Below are 20,271 nucleotides of genomic sequence, written 5' to 3'. Positions count from 1 at the left end.
GTGTGTGTGTTTGTGTGTGTGTGTGTTCTGGCAATGCTGACTTAATGGGGACATCGCTCTGTTTACACAGTCACCTTTAGGGGACCTCTGACTGTATGGTGACCAAAAAAAACAGGTCCCCTAAAGTGGAACCTTTTTAAATGATAGTCAGATCCGTTCTGAAGATGCCTAAGTGATTTTTAAGCTTCGGCCCATAAAAAAAATGGTACTCAGTAGTCAGGTACTAATTAGTGTGAATTATGCAAAATTATTTACATTCAGTCCCCATGAACCATATTGACTTTTTCCCCAGGGTCCCCAGTAAGAATGATCAGCACATAACTTAATCAATCCAGAAATTTAAAGACATGTATGAGCTAACTGGGCAGTGGACATTTTACCTCATTTTTTTCATGCCTCCACAACCTGTAGAAAGGGTGGTCCCCACAAGTCACGAACAACAACTTGGTTCCCATTCCAAATGATAACCTGTGTGTGTGTTTTGGCAATGCTGACTTAATGGGGACATCGCTCCGTTTACAAAGTCACCTTTCGGGGACCTCTGACGGTATGGGGACCAGAAAAACAGGTCCCCTAAATGGAAACCTTTTTAAATGATAATCAGTTCCGTTCTGAAGATGCCAAAGTGATTTTTAAGCTTCGGCCCATAAAAAAAATGGTATTCAGTAGTCAGGTACAAATTAGTGTGAATTATGCAAAATTATTAAATTTGGTCCCCATGAACCATATTGACTTTTTTTCCCCAGGGTCCCAAGTAAGAATGATCAGCACATTACTTCATCAATCCAGAGATTTCAAGACGTGTATGAGCTAACTGGGCAGTGGACATTTTACCTAATTTTTTTCATGCTTCCTCAACCTGTAGAAAGGGTGGTCCCCACAAGTCACGAACAACAACTTTGTCCCCATTCCAAATGATAACCTGTGTGTGTGTGTGTGTGTGTGTGTGTGTGTGTGTGTGTGTGTGTGTGTGTGTGTGTGTGTGTGTGTGTGTGTGTGTGTGTGTGTGTGTGTGTGTGTGTGTGTGTGTGTGTGTGTGTGTGTGTGTGTGTGTGTGTGTGTGTGTGTGTGTGTGTGTGTTTTGGCAATGTTGACTTAATGGGCACATCACTCTGTTTACAAAGTCACCTTTAGGGGACCTCTGACGGTATGGGGACCAAAAAAAACAGGTCCCCTAAATGGAAACCTTTTTAATTGATAGTCAGATCCGTTCTGAAGATGCCAAAGTGATTTTTAAGCTTTGGCCCATAAAAAAATGGTGCTCAGTAGTCAGGTACAAATTTGTGTGAATTATGCAAAATTATTTACATTTGGTCCCCATGAGCCATATTGACTTATTTTCCCCAGGGTCCCCAGTAAGAATGATCAGCACATTACTTCATCAATCCAGAGATTTAAAGACGTGTATGAGCTAACTGGGCAGTGGACATTTTACCTCATTTTTTTCATGCCTCCACAACCTGTAGAAAGGGTGGTCCCCACAAGTCACGAACAACAACTTGGTTCCCATTCCAAATGATAACGTGTGTGTGTGTGTGTGTGTGTGTGTGTGTGTGTGTGTGTGTGTGTGTTCTGGCAATGCTGACTTAATGGGGACATCGCTCTGTTTACACAGTCACCTTTAGGGGACCTCTGACTGTATGGTGACCAAAAAAAAAAGGTCCCCTAAAGGGGAACCTTTTTAAATGATAGTCAGATCCGTTCTGAAGATGCCTAAGTGATTTTTAAGCTTCGGCCCATAAAAAAAATGGTACTCAGTAGTCAGGTACAAATTAGTGTGAATTATGCAAAAATATTTACATTTGGTCCCCATGAACCATATTGACTTTTTCCCCAGGGTCCCCAGTAAGAATGATCAGCACATTACTTCATCAATCCAGAGATTTCAAGACGTGTATGAGCTAACTGGGCAGTGGACATTTTACCTCATTTTTTTCATGCCTCCACAACCTGTAGAAAGGGTGGTCCCCACAAGTCACGAACAACAACTTTGTTCCCTTTGCAAATGATAACCTGTGTGTGTGTTTTGGCAATGCTGACTTAATGGGGACATGGCTCCGTTTACACAGTCACCTTTAGGGGACCTCTGACGGTATGGGGACCAAAAAAACAGGTCCCCTAAATGGAAACCTTTTTAAATGATAGTCAGATCCGTTCTGAAGATGCCAAAGTGATTTTTAAGCTTCGGCCCATAAAAAAAATGGTACTCAGTAGTCAGGTACAAATTAGTGTGAATTATGCAAAATTATTAAATTTGGTCCCCATGAACCATATTGACTTTTTTTCCCCAGGGTCCCCAGTAAGAATGATCAGCACATTACTTCATCAATCCAGAGATTTCAAGACGTGTATGAGCTAACTGGGCAGTGGACATTTTACCTCATTTTTTTCATGCCTCCACAACCTGTAGAAAGTGTGGTCCCCACAAGTCACGAACAACAACTTGGTTCCCATTCCAAATTATTACCTGTGTGTGTGTGTGTGTGTGTGTGTGTGTGTGTGTGTGTGTGTGTGTGTGTGTGTGTGTGCGCTTGTATTACTACCCTTCTTGATACATGACAAAGGAAAAGTATCTTCCATATGAGGAGGTGTGAACAAGTGATAACATAAATCATGGTCCCAGTAACATTGCATCTAATAGACAATGTCTTATTGGAACCCATGTTGGTGACATCTATCACAATTAGGGTGGTCCCCAAAAAATGGACTGTCAACATATGAAGTAACAAGTGTGTGTAAACATTTAAAGTGCTCCCCCTCTGGGCAACATATGTATTAACAAGTGTGTGTAAGAAATTAAAATTCGCCCCCTTTAGCCACAATTAATTTAAAAAATATATTTGTATATAGAGACCTACTGTAAAAACTTGAAGTAAATGAGGAAGATTAAAAAACAATTACAAACAAAAAAATTCAAAAAAATTAAAATACATTAACAAAAATCTGTCTTTTTCTCACGATGTGTCAACTTTTTTTTTTATAAAATTGGGAAAATCACATTTTTTCCATTTCTGTAATATTGCAATATTTTCTCGTAAAATTATAACTTTTTTATGTAAAATTATTACTTTTCAATGCAAAATGGATTTGTACAAAAATATTGCCAATTTTTGGTGGTTGTTGTAAAATTGTGATTTTTTTTTTGTGCAAAATTATACCTTGTCGTAATTTTTCCAAGTAAAATTCCGATTATTATAATTAATATATTACCAACATTTTAAAGTTTTCTTATAGAATTGGGTCTTTTGTTGAATAAAATTCCGACACTTTTCGTAAAATTGCCAAAAAGTTAAGCTTTTCTTGTAAAACTGCGACTGAGTAAAATTCTAACTTTTATAATGTTGCACCAATGTTCAATTTTGACTTGCGTTGAGTAAAATTACAAGTTGTATCATAACAGTGCCAACATTCTAAGTTTTCCTTGTGAAATTCCAACTCATTATTCACAACAAGCTTTTTTATATTTGTATAGTATGTATATATTATTAATGTTGTAAATACACTTTATATATATATATATATATATATAAGTGTGTGTGTGTGTGTGTGTGGGTTTCTACCCTTCTTGAGACATGAAGAAGGAAAAGTATCTTCCATATGAGGAGGTGTGCACAAGTGATGACATAAATCATGGTCCCAATAACATTTGCATCTAATAGGCAATGTCTCACTTGCACCCCTGCTGGTCATAATGAGCATGGTCACAAAAAGGAATTATTTTTTCAAATTGACTGTGTCGCTTTTAAAAGTGCTCCCCCTCTGGTCAAGATATGAAATAACAAGTGTGTTTAAGACAATGAAATGCACCCCCTTTGGTCACAATTTATTAAAATAAATAAATATGTCTATAGAGTCATACTGTAATAACTTGAGGTAAAAAATGAAGATTAAAAAACAATTACAAACAAAAAATGCAAAAAAAAAATAAACTATAAGCAGTCTTTTTCTCATGTGTCAACGTTTTTCTTAAAATTGAGAGCAATTTGTCATATTCTTTCTGTTTCTGTAATATTGCAATATTTTCTGGTAAAATGATTACTTTTTTATGTAAAACTATTACTTTTTTTTTGTAAAATTATTACTTTTGAATGCAAAATGGTGATTATTTGTCACATAAAATTCTGACTTTTTACAGTAGTGCCAATTTTTTTGTTGGTCTTGTGAAATAGTGACTTTTTTTTGTAAAATTATGACTTTGGTCTTAATTTTGCCAAGTAAAACTTATAATATAATATTTCCAAACTTTTTTTTTTTTTTATAAAATTGTGTCTCGTTGAGTAAAATTATGAATTTTCATTAAATTGACAAAATGTTAAGCTTTTCTTGTAAAATTGTGACTAATGTTGAGTAAAATTCCAACTTTTATCATAATATTGTACAAATGTTCAGTCTTTCTTGTAAGATTTTGACTTGCGTTGAGTAAAATGACGACTTATTTATACTGTCAAAATTCTAAGTTTTTCTTGTGAAATTGTGACCTTTTTCTTGTGAAATGCCAACTCATTTTCACAACAAGGTTTTTTATATTTGCATAGTATGTATATATTATTATAATGTTGTAAATACACTTCTTTATATATCTAGAAGGGTGGTCCTAAAGAGGTAGGGATTTTTCTCAGGTCTCCAGAAGTTCTGAACTACAAGTGTGTGTGTGTGCAAGTAAACAAGCAGCAGTTACAAGAGTGTGTGTGTGTTTGTGTGTGTGTGTGTGTGTGTGTGTGTGTGTGTGTGTGTGTGTGTGTGTGTGTGTGTGTGTGTGTGTGTGTGTGTGCAGGTAAACAAGCGGCAGTTTCACCGTGTGTACTTTCCATGACTCAGACCCGGCCTAAAAATACACAACGCACCCTCAGGCTGTTAATGGCAGGGCTTGTTGCGTGCGAAGTGGGCGTGTCCCAGGACACCCTCCCCAGGGATTTGACCCGGGCGAGACCTCGCCTCAGGTGTGTGACGCATTTTGTTTTGTCTTTGGCAGGTTGGCGACTCGCAGACATGGAAGCCTCACTCACAAACAGAACCACAAAGGTAGGAACAACGTCACTCACTACTTTTTAGCAGACAATGTTCTCTAAGATCACATTTGAATCAAGTCTGCAGCTGATATTTTATTCCCATCGCAACATTAAAATACTCCATCCCTCAAGTAGTCCAACATCAAAGGTGATGCGCTAGCATAGCTGTGAGCTACATGCAGACAATACATTTTTACAGGTTAGCAACACTAGCATAGCTATGTAAGCTATAGCTATCATTATATTTTTACTTCATATTTGGTTAGCAACAGTAGCTTAGCTATGTGAGCGCCACGCTATCATAACATTTTTACTTCATTTGTCAGTTAGCAACAGTAGCATAGCTATGTGAGCTACATGCTAAAATTATATTTTACATCATGCTACGTTAGCAACAGTAGCATAGCTATGGGAGCGCCACGCTATCATAACATTTTTACTTCATTTGTCAGTTAGCAACAGTAGCATAGCTATTTGGGCCAAATGCTAACGTTAAATGTTGACGTCATTCCACGTTTGCATATTTGCTGCAGAATAAAAGAAGTGGTCAAAAAATTGTAGCTGAGATAGGCGCCAGCGCCCCACGTGATCTCAAATGGGAATAAGCGGTAGAAAATGGATGGATGGATGGATGGATAGGCGCCAGCGCCCCCCGCGACCCCAAAAGGGAATAAGCGGTAGAAAATGGATGGATGGATAATGCTACGTTAGCAACAGTAGCATAGCTATGTGAGCTACATGCTATAATTATATTTTACATCACGCTACGTTAGCAACAGTAGCATAGCTATGTGAGCTACATGCTATAATTATAGTTTACATCACGCTACGTTAGCAACAGTAGCATAGCTATGTGAGCTACATGCTATAATTATATTTTACATCATGCTACGTTAGCAACAGTAGCATAGCTATGTAAGCTACATGCTATCATTATATTTTTACATCATATTTGGTTAGCAACAGTAGCTTAGCTATGTGAGCTACATGCTAAAATTATATTTTACATCATGCTACGTTAGCAACAGTAGCATAGCTATGTGAGCGCCACGCAATCATAACATTTTTACTTCATTTGTCAGTTAGCAACAGTAGCATAGCTATTTGGGCCAAATGCTAACGTTAAAAGTTGACGTCATTCCACGTTTGCATATTTGCTGCAGAATAAAAGAAGTGGTCAAAAAATTGTAGCTGAGATAGGCGCCAGCGCCCCCCGCGACCCTGAAAGGGAATAAGCGGTAGACAATGGATGGATGGATCATGCTACGTTAGCAACAGTAGCATAGCTATGTGAGCTACATGCTATAATTATATTTTACATCACGCTACGTTAGCAACAGTAGCATAGCTATGTGAGCACCACGCTATCATAACATTTTTACTTCATTTGTCAGTTAGCAACAGTAGCATAGCTATTTGGCCCAAATGCTAACGTTAAATGTTGACGTCATTCCACGTTTGCATATTTGCTGCAGAATAAAAGAAGTGGTCAAAAAATTGTAGCTGAGATAGGCGCCAGCGCCCCCCGTGACCCCAAAAGGGAATAAGCGGTAGAAAATGGATGGATGGATTAAATAAGTGTAGTGAAGCCTGCTTTGTTTCCCCCAAATGAAGCTGAGATGTTTGTCATGTGTGTCTGCAGGAAGGTGGTGGTGCTGGAGAAGATGGACGAGCACACCTTTGGTTTTGAGATCCAGGTAAGAACAACACAGACTTTTATTTTGCTAACTAAGACTAAGACTTTTATTTTGCTAACTAAGAGTTGGGTTACCCTCAAAAGCTCACATGTCCAAAGTTGATGTACTAGAAGACAAGTCACAGGAAGAGTAAAAAGGACACAAAAGTTATTCTTCTATTCACTAAATGTCCTCGCCCTTCCTGCCTCCTCGTGGCCGGGAGGAAGTGAGCTCATGCGGTCGGCAGCTTGACGTGTCCACTTCCTGTTAGTTGGCGTGCGTGCGTGCGTGGTGGTTAGTTGACAAGAGGAACAATGAAGCACAAGAGGAAGTCAGGGTGGCAGTTGGCACGGCAACACAAATAGCAACAATGCATTTGAAAGTTGACGTGCCGGCCTAAGTCCCCACCCACCCTTTTTTTCCCCCCTTTTCAAAACAAGAGCGCAGATAGTGCAATGTCATTTAGATCTGGAAGAAATTCACTTTTATTGTGACATATTTTAATGGGTAAATGTGTGTAATTTGCATAATTGGCCATGACACATGTGCATATATTTTTTATGGATGCGTGGGATACAAAAAGTGAGCCAGAAAAGAGGTTTGTCGGAAGTCACTTTTTAAAAATTAACAACACCGATGTTGACATCGACTGTTTGACACATTCACTAACAGTCCCGTCATAATGTGTTAAAACACTGTAGTTTTTCTGCATGCGTGATACAAAAGTTAGGACGCCCAAGTGGAGGTTGTCCCGTGTTTGAGGCGTTCATAGACAGTCCCGTCATGATGTGTTAAAACACTAGTTTTTCTGCATGCGTGATACAAAAGTTAGGACGCCCAAGTGGAGGTTGTCCCGTGTTTGAGGCGTTCACAGACAGTCCTGTCATGATGTGTTAAAACACTAGTTTTTCTGCATGCGTGATACAAAAGTTAGGACGCCCAAGTGGAGGTTGTCCCGTGTTTGAGGCGTTCACAGACAGTCCCGTCATGATGTGTTAAAACACTAGCTTTTCAGCACGGGTGGACAAAAGTTTGGACGCCCAAGTGGAGGTGGTCCCGTGTTTGAGGCGTTCACAGACAGTCCCGTCATGATGTGTTAAAACACTAGTTTTTCAGCATGGGTGGACAAAAGTTAGGACGCCCAAGTGGAGGTTGTCCCGTGTTTGACACGTTTACAGACAGTCCCGTCATGATGTGTTAAAACACTAGTTTTTCTGCACGGTCGGACAAAAGTTTGGACGCCCAAGTGGAGGTTGTCCCGTGTTTGAGGCGTTCACAGACAGTCCCGTCATGATGTGTTAAAACACTAGTTTTTCTGCATGGGTGGACAAAAGTTAGGACACCCAAGTGGAGGTTGCCCTGTGTTTGGCACGTTCATAGACAGTCCCGTTATGTGTTAAAAGACTAGTTTTTCTGCACGGGCGGACAAAAGTTAGGACGCCCAAGTGGAGGTTGTCCCGTGTTTGACACGTTTACAGACAGTCCCGTCATGATGTGTTAAAACACTAGTTTTTCTGCACGGGCGGACAAAAGTTAGGACGCCCAAGTGGAGGTTGTCCCGTGTTTGACACGTTCACAGACAGTCCCGTCATGATGTGTTAAAACACTAGTTTTTCTGCATGGGCGGACAAAAGTTTAGACGCCCAAGTGGAGGTAGTCCCGTGTTTGACACGTTCACAGACAGTCCCGTTATGATGTGTTAAAACACTGTAGTTTTTCAGTATGTGTGATGTAAAAGTTAGGACGCCCAAGTGGAGGTTGTCCCGTGTTTGACGCGTTCACAGACAGTCCCGTTATGATGTGTTAAAACACTAGTTTTTCTGCACGGGCGAACAAAAGTTAGGACGCCCAAGTGGAGGTTGTCCCGTGTTTGAGGCGTTCACAGACAGTCCCGTCATAATGTGTTAAAACACTGTAGTTTTTCTGCATGCGTGAAACAAAAGTTAGGACGCCAAAGTGGAGGTTGTCCCGTGTTTGAGGCGTTCACAGACAGTCCCGTTATGAAGTGTTAAACCACTAGTTTTCCTGCATACGTGATAAAAAAAGTTAGGACGCCCCGGCGGAGGTTGTTCTGAGTCTCTTTGGCAACTCTTTGGGTATAATCACAACAAAACATGTAAGAGGAGCTTCCTGCTGAGTGGTCATTTAAAAAGAGTCGACAGGAAGTTGCATACCAAGTAAGAAAATCGGACGCCTATGAACTCCTAACCTCGTCGGCGGAGGTAATTATTGTGTACGCCGGTCCGGCCAAAAGACAACTTTGTGACCTCGACTGAGAAACCACATGGACCACAAGGCTTGGACGCGCTCCGTCACATCTGTAGTAGATTCATGCGCCAGCAACAACACAAGGAACAACAATGGCGGAGAACTGGTGTTGTTGTTGTTGTTTGCGACCATAGCGGCTTCACACGTGGTTTTTCAAAGCAAGTGTACGCCGACGAAGAGTCTTTGAAGGAGAATCGGATGGCGAGCATGTGTGTGTACAATACAGCAGTACTAGTATATTACTGCCATACTAATCAATCACATTTGCTACTGGACCCTCTCTAAATAGTACAGCTCCACCAGCTCGCCGTCGTCTTCACCTGGTGACATTGCTGGGTATACGAGCAGAGGAGCATGTTCGGCAGCGCACACACACAGAGTACTTAAAAGCAGACACAGTGTGTAGACAGAAAAGGGAGATCGGTCGCAATTTTGGCTTAATAAGTAAAGATAAAGGTGACGTTTTAACACTGAAACACGCTCAGGAAGAACTGCTTTAAGACATGGCTAGCAAGCTACTTCTAGATCAGTTATCCTCGCCTCCATAGTGACAAAGTTTCTAACAAGTAGCATTATCACTGGAGGACAAGGAATAGCTAAACATGCTTCACTACACCGTAGGAGGATACAATAGCTCACCGGTGTCACAATGTAAACAAACGCCATGGGTGGATTTACACCTGACGTCCACTGTAACGATACCAAGTACCAGAGCGTATCTAGTCGATACTACTATGATTACATTGATATTTTTTAGTATCATAATTTTTTTTTTTTTTTATATTATGTCTATAAACTCAGTAAATGCGTCCCTGGACACATGAGGAATTAAGTTATGACCCTTGTATGATACTGTATCTACTTGGTATCGGCTTGATACCTAAATGTGTGGTATCATCCAAAACTAATGTAAAGTTATATTATTACATTTTAACCAAAGTGTAGATAAAACATGTTGAAACAGAAAATAAGCAGATATTAACAGTAAATAAACAAGTAGATTAATAAGTTTTTTACAGCTTGTCCTTTATATTGTTGACAGATAAATGACACAATATGTTACTGCATAGACTAATTAGGAGTCTTTGTTTGTTTACTTACTACTAAAAGACAAGTTGTCTAGTATGTTCACTATTTTATTTAAGGACTAAATTACATTTAAAGCAGCGATGAACGGGACTGCTTTGGCTGCTGCCCCGGCGACCCAAGCTCAGATAAGCGGTAGAAGATGGATGGATGGATTATTACACAGAGAAAAAGTTGTATACACATGTGTTATACATCAGTCTCATAGTAATAACAGTTGTAAAGTGGCTTGGGCATTTTATAAGGACGCCTTGGTGCTGCCATTTTGAGACTAATGCATTGTAAATGTAATGCAGTTGTTGTATTGAAGGGGGAATAGCAAACTTCCTGTTGATTTTAGTTGGGGTCGGTCAGTGTATGAAATATAGGTCTCAGTGAGACCTATATTGAGGTTTTTGCTTCATGTGTGTATGACAGTCTACAGTTTTGTCAGAGCAGAAAGTCGCAATTTTGTGACAACAGCAGCAGCGCGATGGTTCTTTGCGGGCTCATAAAATCCAAACCGGGGTAGTAATTAAAACTCTTTAACTTTTAATCAGAAGGGTTCAATCTTTGTTTTGTGCTTATTTGAAGCCGAAACGGCCTCAGAGGAGATCATGTTTGAAAAAAAGCGACATTTTTTAGCCAAGTTTTGTATTGAAGTGGCAATTGCAAACTTCCTGTTGAGTTTAGCCGGGGGGTCTCAGTGGATGAAATATAGGTCTAACTGAGACCTACATAGTGTTTTTTTTTCATGTTTCTACGATATTCCTACTGGAAGTTACAGACCGTTTTGTCTGTGTTTTCTTCCTAGGGGGCGCAATTTTGAATTTTGGGTTGTTGTTGTTTTTTTATTAGATCGCAATTTTCGCCAGTCCTGATCTGTGTGTCAAAATTGGTGAGTTTTGAAGCATGTTAAGGGGGTCAAATTACAGCTCAAAGAGGTGGTGGTATAATAATAATAAAGAATAATAATAAAACCTTAGAAATTCAATAGGGTCCTCTGTTCCTAATAATAAACACATTTCATGTACCCTAAGATTTTTAAAAAATAAAATAAACCAATAATGGTATCCAAGTACCGAAATATTGGTATTGGGACAACACTAGTGTGTAGTGGGTTCCCTCCGGGTACTCCGGCTTCCTCCCACTTCCAAAGACATGCACCTGGGGATAGGTTGATTGGCAACACTAAATTGGCCCTAGTGTGTGAATGTGAGTGTGAATGTTGTCTGTCTATCTGTGTTGGCCCTGCGATGAGGTGGCGACTTGTCCAGGGTGTACCCTGCCTTCCGCCCGATTGTAGCTGAGATAGGCGCCAGCGCCCCCCGCGACCCCGAAAGGGAATAAGCGGTAGTAAATGGATGGATAAATGGATAGTGTGTAGTGGCCACTGTCATGTGATGCTCAGCTCTGCCACCTACAGACTGTCGGAGTTGTTATTTTACCTTCTCATGTAAGTTGCGTGTCAGCGCCACATGTCTGCGTCCCCCAGCCACATGTCTGCGGTCTGCAGCACGCTGACATCAATCACGCGGGAAACGGGAAGTGTCTGAATGCAAGGTCCTCTCGTGTCTTGCAGACGTACGGCCTGCACCACCAGGACCAGAACGCGGTGGAGATGTGCACCTTTGTGTGCAAAGTGCACCAGGACAGCCCCGCACAGCTGGCAGGACTTCAAGTGGGTAAGTTGCAGTCACGCAGGAAACACCTGCGGCATGAGAAAGTGAGATCGTGAGATCGCACACTCATTTCCAAAACACCACCGTGTTGTAATAGCAGGAATAATGTTGATTGTAAACGACAAGTTTAAAGTCATTTTTCATTTGAGTTTTACAACAAGACAGTAGCTGACATTTTCTTTATTATTTCTACTGTTTATATTTTGACGTTGAATCATTTTGAAACAAACCTGACTGCAAGATATTTGTTATTTCATGCTGTAAACAACATGGCTATTCAGATAAAGGTAGTTAGCTAATAAGGTGGTTTTGTACTCTTTATTATTTTTGCATTTGGAGCCGTTAGACGTGGAGAAGGAGGTGAAGAGACAGAAATTGGCTTTAGAATCCAAGGCAGAACCCACTATAGCAGAAACAAAAAAGAAAATGCAAGCTGCTCAGAAACTTTGCAGGAAGGCTCATGTCAGAGCCATCGACGCAAAAAATGCCAAAGTAATGTGTAAATAATGTCAATAACTAGATGAACCATCTGTGACTTTGAAGTGAACACCAGTAAGCTTGTAAATACTGTATAGAGTAGGCTAACCCATGTGGTTCCTGTGGATGTCAACACTAGTTGTATTTACGGTAGTGATTAAATAACAGTGACTGAAACAGACAATATAATGTGTAAATGTAAATTATGTATAGAGTCAGCTAACCCATGTGGTTCCTGTGGATGTGAACATAATTACTGTAGTGAGTAAAACAGACATACGTAAATGTCAATAACTAAATGAACCATCTGTGGCTGTGAAGTGAACGCAAGTAAGGTTGTAAGTACTGTATGGAGTAAACTAATCCATGTGGTTCCTGTGGATGTCAACATAATTACTGTAGTGACTAAAACAGACATATGTAAATAATGTCAATAACTACATGAACCATCTGTGACTTTGAAGTGAACACCAGTAAGGTTGTAAATACTGTATAGAGTAGGCTAACCCATGTGGTTCCTGTGGATGTCAACACTAGTTGTATTTACGGTAGTGACTAAATAACAGTGACTGAAACAGACAATATAATGTGTAAATGTTAATAATTAGATGAACCATCTGTAGCTGTGAAGTGAACACCAGTAAGGTTGTAAATTATGTATAGAGTCAGCTAACCCATGTGGTTCCTGTGGATGTGAACATAATGACTGTAGTGACTAAAACGGACAAATATGTAAATGATGTCAATAACTACATGAACCATCTGTGGCCGTGAAGTGAACACTAAGGTTGTAAATACTGTATAGAGGAAACTAACCCATGTGGTTCCTGTGGATGTCAACATAATTACTGTAGTGACTAAAAGAGACAAATATGTAAATAACTAAATGAACCATCTGTGGCTGTGAAGTGAACGCAAGTAAGGTTGTAAATACTGTATAGAGTAAACTAACCCATGTGGTTCCTGTGGATGTCAACATAATTATTGTAGTGACTGAAACAGACAAATATGTAAATAATGTCAATAACTAGATGAACCATCTGTGGCTGTGAAGTGAACACTAAGGTTGTAAATACTGTATAGAATAGGTAAACCCATGTGGTTCCTGTGGATGTTAACATAATTACTGTAGTGACTAAAACAGACAAATATGTAAATAATGTCAATAACTACATGAACCATCTGTGACTTTGAAGTGAACACCAGTAAGCTTGTAAATACTGTATAGAGTAGGTTAACCCATGTGGTTCCTGTGGATGTCAACACTAGTTGTATTTACGGTAGTGACTAAATGACAGTGACTGAAACAGACAATATAATGTGTAAATGTTAATAATTAGATGAACCATCTGTAGCTGTGAAGTGAACACCAGTAAGGTTGTAAATTATGTATAGAGTCAGCTAACCCATGTGGTTCCTGTGGATGTGAACATAATGACTGTAGTGACTAAAACGGACAAATATGTAAATAATGTCAATAACTACATGAACCATCTGTGGCCGTGAAGTGAACACTAAGGTTGTAAATACTGTATAGAGGAAACTAACCCATGTGGTTCCTGTGGATGTCAACATAATTACTGTAGTGACTAAAAGAGACAAATATGTAAATAACTAAATGAACCATCTGTGGCTGTGAAGTGAACGCAAGTAAGGTTGTAAATACTGTATAGAGTAAACTAACCCATGTGGTTCCTGTGGATGTCAACATAATTATTGTAGTGACTGAAACAGACAAATATGTAAATAATGTCAATAACTAGATGAACCATCTGTGGCTGTGAAGTGAACACTAAGGTTGTAAATACTGTATAGAATAGGTAAACCCATGTGGTTCCTGTGGATGTTAACATAATTACTGTAGTGACTAAAACAGACAAATATGTAAATAATGTCAATAACTACATGAACCATCTGTGACTTTGAAGTGAACACCAGTAAGCTTGTAAATACTGTATAGAGTAGGCTAACCCATGTGGTTCCTGTGGATGTCAACATTAGTTGTATTTACGGTACTGACTAAATAACAGTGACTGAAACAGACAATATAATGTGTAAATGTTAATAATTAGATGAACCATCTGTAGCTGTGAAGTGAACACCAGTAAGGTTGTAAATTATGTATAGAATAGGCTAACCCATGTGGTTCCTGTGGAAGTTAACATAATTACTGTAGTGACTAAAACAGACAAATATGTAAATAACTAGATGAACCATCTGTGGCTGTGAAGTGAACGCTAGTAAGGTTGTAAATACTGTATAGAGTAAACTAACCCATGTGGTTCCTGTGGATGTCAACATAATTACTGTAGTGAATAAATAACATAGTGACTGAAACAGACAAATGTGTGAATAATGTATATAACTAGATGAACCACCTGTGGCTGTGAAGTGAACACTAGTAAGGTTGTAAATACTGTAGAGAGTAAACTAACCCATGTGGAACCTGTGGATGTGAAGACAAATTGTATTTACTGTATTGTCTAAAACAGACAAAGTAATGTATAAATAATGTCAATAACTAGATGAACCATCCGTGGCTGTGAAGTGAACACCAGTAAGGTTGTAAATACTGTATAGAGTCTGCTAACCCATGTGGTTCCTGTGGATGTGAACATAATTACTGTAGTGACTAAATAAGAATGACTGAAACAGACAAATATGTAAATAATATCAATAACTAGATGAACCATCTGTGGCTGTGAAGTGAACACTAGTAAGCTTGTAAATACTGTATAGAGTAGACTAACCCCTGTGGTTCCTCTGGATGTCAACACAAGTTGTATTAACTGTAGTGACTAAATAACAGTGACTACAGACAAATATGTAAATAATATCAATAAATAGATGAACCACCTGTGGCTGTGAAGTGACCACTAGTAAGCTTGTAAATACTGTATAGAGTAAACTAACCCATGTGGTTCCTGTGGATGTCAACATATTTACTGTAGTGACTAAATAACAGTGACTGAAACAGACAAATATGTAAATTTCAATAACTAGATGAACCACCTGTGGCTGTGAAGTGAACGCTAGTAAGCTTGTAAATACTGTATAAAGTAGACTAACCCATGTGGTTCCTGTGGATGTAAACATAATTACTGTAGTGACTGAAACAGATATAGTGATTAATTTGGATGAAGGGGCTATGCTTTTAATTCAACTCTGTTTTTACTCTCATTTTACATTCTTTAAACACTAAAATATCTTAAAATGGTGCTTTGTTGGCTAATTTTTGCATGTTTACTTGCTGAAAAACCAGGAGCCTGAATATATTAAAGTATGTTGTAGTTGCAAAGTAAAACATCTAGTAGTGTGCAGGAAGTCCTGGAAAAAACACCAACTACTAAAGGTTTACATGTACTAAAACATGTGCAAACTTGATAGCACACACAAGTCTGGTCTCTTAAAGGCTGAGGAGTCTTAATAGGACTTTTTTCTACATGTAAACACTTCCTTGTGGTCCACATAACACGTCATGGTGGTTCTTTGCTTAGAATGTTGCGGAGATGTTTTACTCATCATCTTTAAGTCTCTTTAGTACTTGTCGTTTTGTTGGTGGTGTAATATACGTGCCTCCATTTGGACGGTGTCTTTCCTCCGCCATCTTTGTAGTTTTTGTAGTGATCTGTAAGAAAAGTATATAGAGCCGCTTTCACGCCAACATTTTGCATGGCTCCTATCAAAAACACATCAGGGGGGTTGCCTACAGCCGCAGCTGTTAAAGGAGAGGTTTTTGGTTTGAGATCCTGGTTGTTTAGTTTTTAAGACTGTAGCCTACTGAATAGAGGATTGAATTGGAGCTTGTCTTTACAGTCAGCACTTCCAGCTCAAGCAAACCTTAATTTATGGTAGGCTGAGGTCAGAGGTGACAAGGTCACATGACACTGTCAATCACTCGTGTTTTTTTCCACCAGCCAGCCGAAAGAAGGAAATTAGAGAATGTTCCCAAACTAGTTCTTTATTTCTCTCACTTTAGTTTCGCTTCCTGAATGACTCTGACTCTCCTCAGTCTGCACTTTGTTGTTCACTTCGCACACATGCCTGCTTTTAGTCTAGTTAGTCACCATGGAGGTACCTGACTTTATTCTGATTAGTGACCATGGGGGTACCTGGATATTTTGTAGTTAATGTGTGGATGTAGTTAGTGAGGATGAAAGTACCTGGCTATGTTGTAGTTAGTGAGGATGAAGGTACCTGGCTATGTTGTAGTTAGTGAGGATGAAGGTACCTGGCTATGTTGTAGTTAGTGTGGATGTAGTTTGTGAGGATGAAGGTACCTGGCTATGTTGTAGTTAATGTGGATGTAGTTTGTGAGGATGAAGGTACCTGGCTATGTTGTAGTTAGTGTGGATGTAGTTAGTGAGGATGAAGGTACCTGGCTATGTTGTAGTTAGTGTGGATGTAGTTAGTTAGGATGAAGGTACCTGGCTATGTTGTAGTTAGTGAGGATGAAGGTACCTGGCTATGTTGTAGTTAGTGAGGATGAAGGTACCTGGCTATGTTGTAGTTAGTGTGGATGTAGTTTGTGAGGATGAAGGTACCTGGCTATGTTGTAGTTAGTGAGGATGTAGTTTGTGAGGATGAAGGTACCTGGCTATGTTGTAGTTAGTGTGGATGTAGTTAGTTAGGATGAAGGTACCAGGCTATGTTGTAGTTTGTTAGGATGAAGGTACCTGGCTATGTTGTAGTTAGTGAGGATGAAGGTACCTGGCTATGTTGTAGTTAGTGTGGATGTAGTTAGTTAGGATGAAGGTACCTGGCTATGTTGTAGTTAGTGAGGATGAAGGTACCTGGCTATGTTGTAGTTAGTGTGGATGTAGTTAGTGAGGATGAAGGTACCTGGCTATGTTGTAGTTAGTGTGGATGTAGTTTGTGAGGATGAAGGTACCTGGCTATGTTGTAGTTAGTGTGGATGTAGTTTGTGAGGATGAAGGTACCTGGCTATGTTGTAGTTAGTGAGTATGAAGGTACCTGGCCATGTTGTAGTTAGTGAGGATGAAGGTACCTGGCTATGTTGTAGTTAGTGAGGATGAAGGTACCTGGCTATGTTGTAGTTAGTGAGGATGAAGGTACCTGGCTATGTTGTAGTTAGTGAGGATGAAGGTACCTGGCTATGTTGTAGTTAGTGAGGATGAAGGTACCTGGCTATGTTGTAGTTACTGAGGATGAAGGTACCTGGCTATGTTGTAGTTAGTGATGATGTAGTTAGTGAGGATGAATGTACCTGGCTATGTTGTAGTTAGTGACGATGAAGGTACCTGGCTATGTTGTAGTTAGTGAGGATGAAAGTACCTGGCTATGTTGTAGTTAGTGAGGATGAAAGTACCTGGCTATGTTATAGTTAGTGAGGATGAAGGTACCTGGCTATGTTGTAGTTAGTGAGGATGTAGTTAGTGAGGATGAAAGTACCTGGCTATATTGTAGTTAGTGTCGATGAAGGTACCTGGCTATGTTGTAGTTAGTGTCGATGAAGGTACCTGGCTATGTTGTAGTTAGTGAGGATGAAAGTACCTGGCTATGTTAGTGAGGATGAAAGTACCTGGCTATGTTAGTGAGGATGAAGGTACCTGGCTATGTTGTAGTTAGTGAGGATGTAGTTAGTGAGGATGAAAGTACCTGGCTATGTTGTAGTTAGTGAGGATGAAAGTACCTGGCTATGTTGTAGTTAGTGAGGATGAAAGTACCTGGCTATGTTGTAGTTAGTGAGTATGAAGGTACCTGGCCATGTTGTAGTTAGTGAGGATGAAGGTACCTGGCTATGTTGTAGTTAGTGAGGATGAAGGTACCTGGTTATGTTGTAGTTAGTGAGGATGAAGGTACCTGGCTATGTTGTAGTTAGTGTGGATGTAGTTAGTGAGGATGAAGGTACCTGGCTATGTTGTAGTTAGTGAGGATGAAGGTACCTGGCTATGTTGTAGTTACTGAGGATGAAGGTACCTGGCTATGTTGTAGTTAGTGATGATGTAGTTAGTGAGGATGAATGTACCTGGCTATGTTGTAGTTAGTGACGATGAAGGTACCTGGCTATGTTGTAGTTAGTGAGGATGAAAGTACCTGGCTATGTTGTAGTTAGTGAGGATGAAAGTACCTGGCTATGTTGTAGTTAGTGAGGATGAAAGTACCTGGCTATGTTATAGTTAGTGAGGATGAAGGTACCTGGCTATGTTGTAGTTAGTGAGGATGTAGTTAGTGAGGATGAAAGTACCTGGCTATGTTGTAGTTAGTGTCGATGAAGGTACCTGGCTATGTTGTAGTTAGTGAGGATGAAGGTACCTGGCTATGTTGTAGTTAGTGAGGATGAAAGTACCTGGCTATGTTGTAGTTAGTGAGGATGAAAGTACCTGGCTATGTTGTAGTTAGTGTCGATGAAGGTACCTGGCTATGTTGTAGTTAGTGACGATGAAAGTACCTGGCTATGTTGTAGTTAGTGAGGATGAAAGTACCTGGCTATGTTAGTGAGGATGAAGGTACCTGGCTATGTTGTAGTTAGTGAGGATGTAGTTAGTGAGGATGAAAGTACCTGGCTATGTTGTAGTTAGTGAGGATGAAAGTACCTGGCTATGTTGTAGTTAGTGAGGATGAAGGTACCTGGCTATGTTGTAGTTAGTGACGATGAAGGTACCTGGCTATGTTGTAGTTAGTGAGGATGAAAGTACCTGGCTATGTTGTAGTTAGTGAGGATGAAAGTACCTGGCTATGTTGTAGTTAGTGTCGATGAAGGTACCTGGCTATGTTGTAGTTAGTGACGATGAAAGTACCTGGCTATGTTGTAGTTAGTGAGGATGAAAGTACCTGGCTATGTTAGTGAGGATGAAGGTACCTGGCTATGTTGTAGTTAGTGAGGATGTAGTTAGTGAGGATGAAAGTACCTGGCTATGTTGTAGTTAGTGAGGATGAAAGTACCTGGCTATGTTGTAGTTAGTGAGGATGAAGGTACCTGGCTATGTTGTAGTTAGTGACGATGAAGGTACCTGGCTATGTTGTAGTTAGTGAGGATGAAAGTACCTGGCTATGTTGTAGTTAGTGAGGATGAAAGTACCTGGCTATGTTGTAGTTAGTGTCGATGAAGGTACCTGGCTATGTTGTAGTTAGTGACGATGAAAGTACCTGGCTATGTTGTAGTTAGTGAGGATGAAAGTACCTGGCTATGTTAGTGAGGATGAAGGTACCTGGCTATGTTGTAGTTAGTGAGGATGTAGTTAGTGAGGATGAAAGTACCTGGCTATGTTGTAGTTAGTGAGGATGAAAGTACCTGGCTATGTTGTAGTTAGTGAGGATGAAGGTACCTGGCTATGTTGTAGTTAGTGACGATGAAGGTACCTGGCTATGTTGTAGTTAGTGAGGATGAAAGTACCTGGCTATGTTGTAGTTAGTGAGGATGAAAGTACCTGGCTATGTTGTAGTTAGTGTGGATGTAGTTAGTGAGGATGAAAGTACCTGGCTATGTTGTAGTTAGTGAGGATGAAAGTACCTGGCTATGTTGTAGTTAGTGACGATGAAGGTACCTGGCTATGTTGTAGTTAGTGAGGATGAAAGTACCTGGCTATGTTGTAGTTAGTGTGGATGTAGTTAGTGAGGATGAAAGTACCTGGCTATGTTGTAGTTAGTGAGGATGAAGGTACCTGGCTATGTTGTAGTTAGTGAGGATGAAAGTACCTGGCTATGTTGTAGTTAGTGTGGATGTAGTTAGTGAGGATGAAAGTACCTGGCTATGTTGTAGTTAGTGAGGATGAAAGTACCTGGCTATATTGTAGTTAGTGAGGATGAAAGTACCTGGCTATGTTGTAGTTAGTGTGGATGTAGTTAGTGAGGATGAAAGTACCTGGCTATGTTGTAGTTAGTGAGGATGAAAGTACCTGGCTATGTTGTAGTTGGTGAGGATGAATGTACCTGGCTATGTTGTAGTTAGTGAAGGTGTGTTGATGTTCACAGGTGACACCATCGCCAGCGTCAATCATGCTCCTGTGGAAGGATTTCTGCACAAAGAGATTGTTCAACTCATCAAAGCCAGTGGAAACACACTCAGGTACCACATTATATTTGTTCATATATCACCACCATGTTTGATTTAATGTACCATTTAATAACATA

At 39.8% G+C, this 20,271-nt stretch overlaps 1 protein-coding gene across 1 annotated transcript in view; it reads left to right on the top strand.

Annotated features, from left to right (window-relative positions):
• Positions 1-20,271, top strand: part of tamalin (trafficking regulator and scaffold protein tamalin) — a 44,497-nt gene that overhangs the window by 9,749 nt on the left and 14,477 nt on the right. Inside the window, exons 2-5 of the mRNA XM_061902639.1 lie at positions 4,973-5,022; positions 6,652-6,706; positions 11,601-11,703; positions 20,113-20,206. Of these exons, the coding sequence (XP_061758623.1) occupies positions 4,973-5,022; positions 6,652-6,706; positions 11,601-11,703; positions 20,113-20,206 (302 nt within the window). The remainder of the gene's footprint in view (positions 1-4,972; positions 5,023-6,651; positions 6,707-11,600; positions 11,704-20,112; positions 20,207-20,271) is intronic.

This window comes from Nerophis ophidion, linkage group LG06 (assembly GCF_033978795.1).
Source record: "Nerophis ophidion isolate RoL-2023_Sa linkage group LG06, RoL_Noph_v1.0, whole genome shotgun sequence".
Lineage (NCBI taxonomy): Eukaryota > Metazoa > Chordata > Actinopteri > Syngnathiformes > Syngnathidae > Nerophis > Nerophis ophidion.
This window is presented reverse-complemented; position numbering and strand designations above follow the sequence as displayed.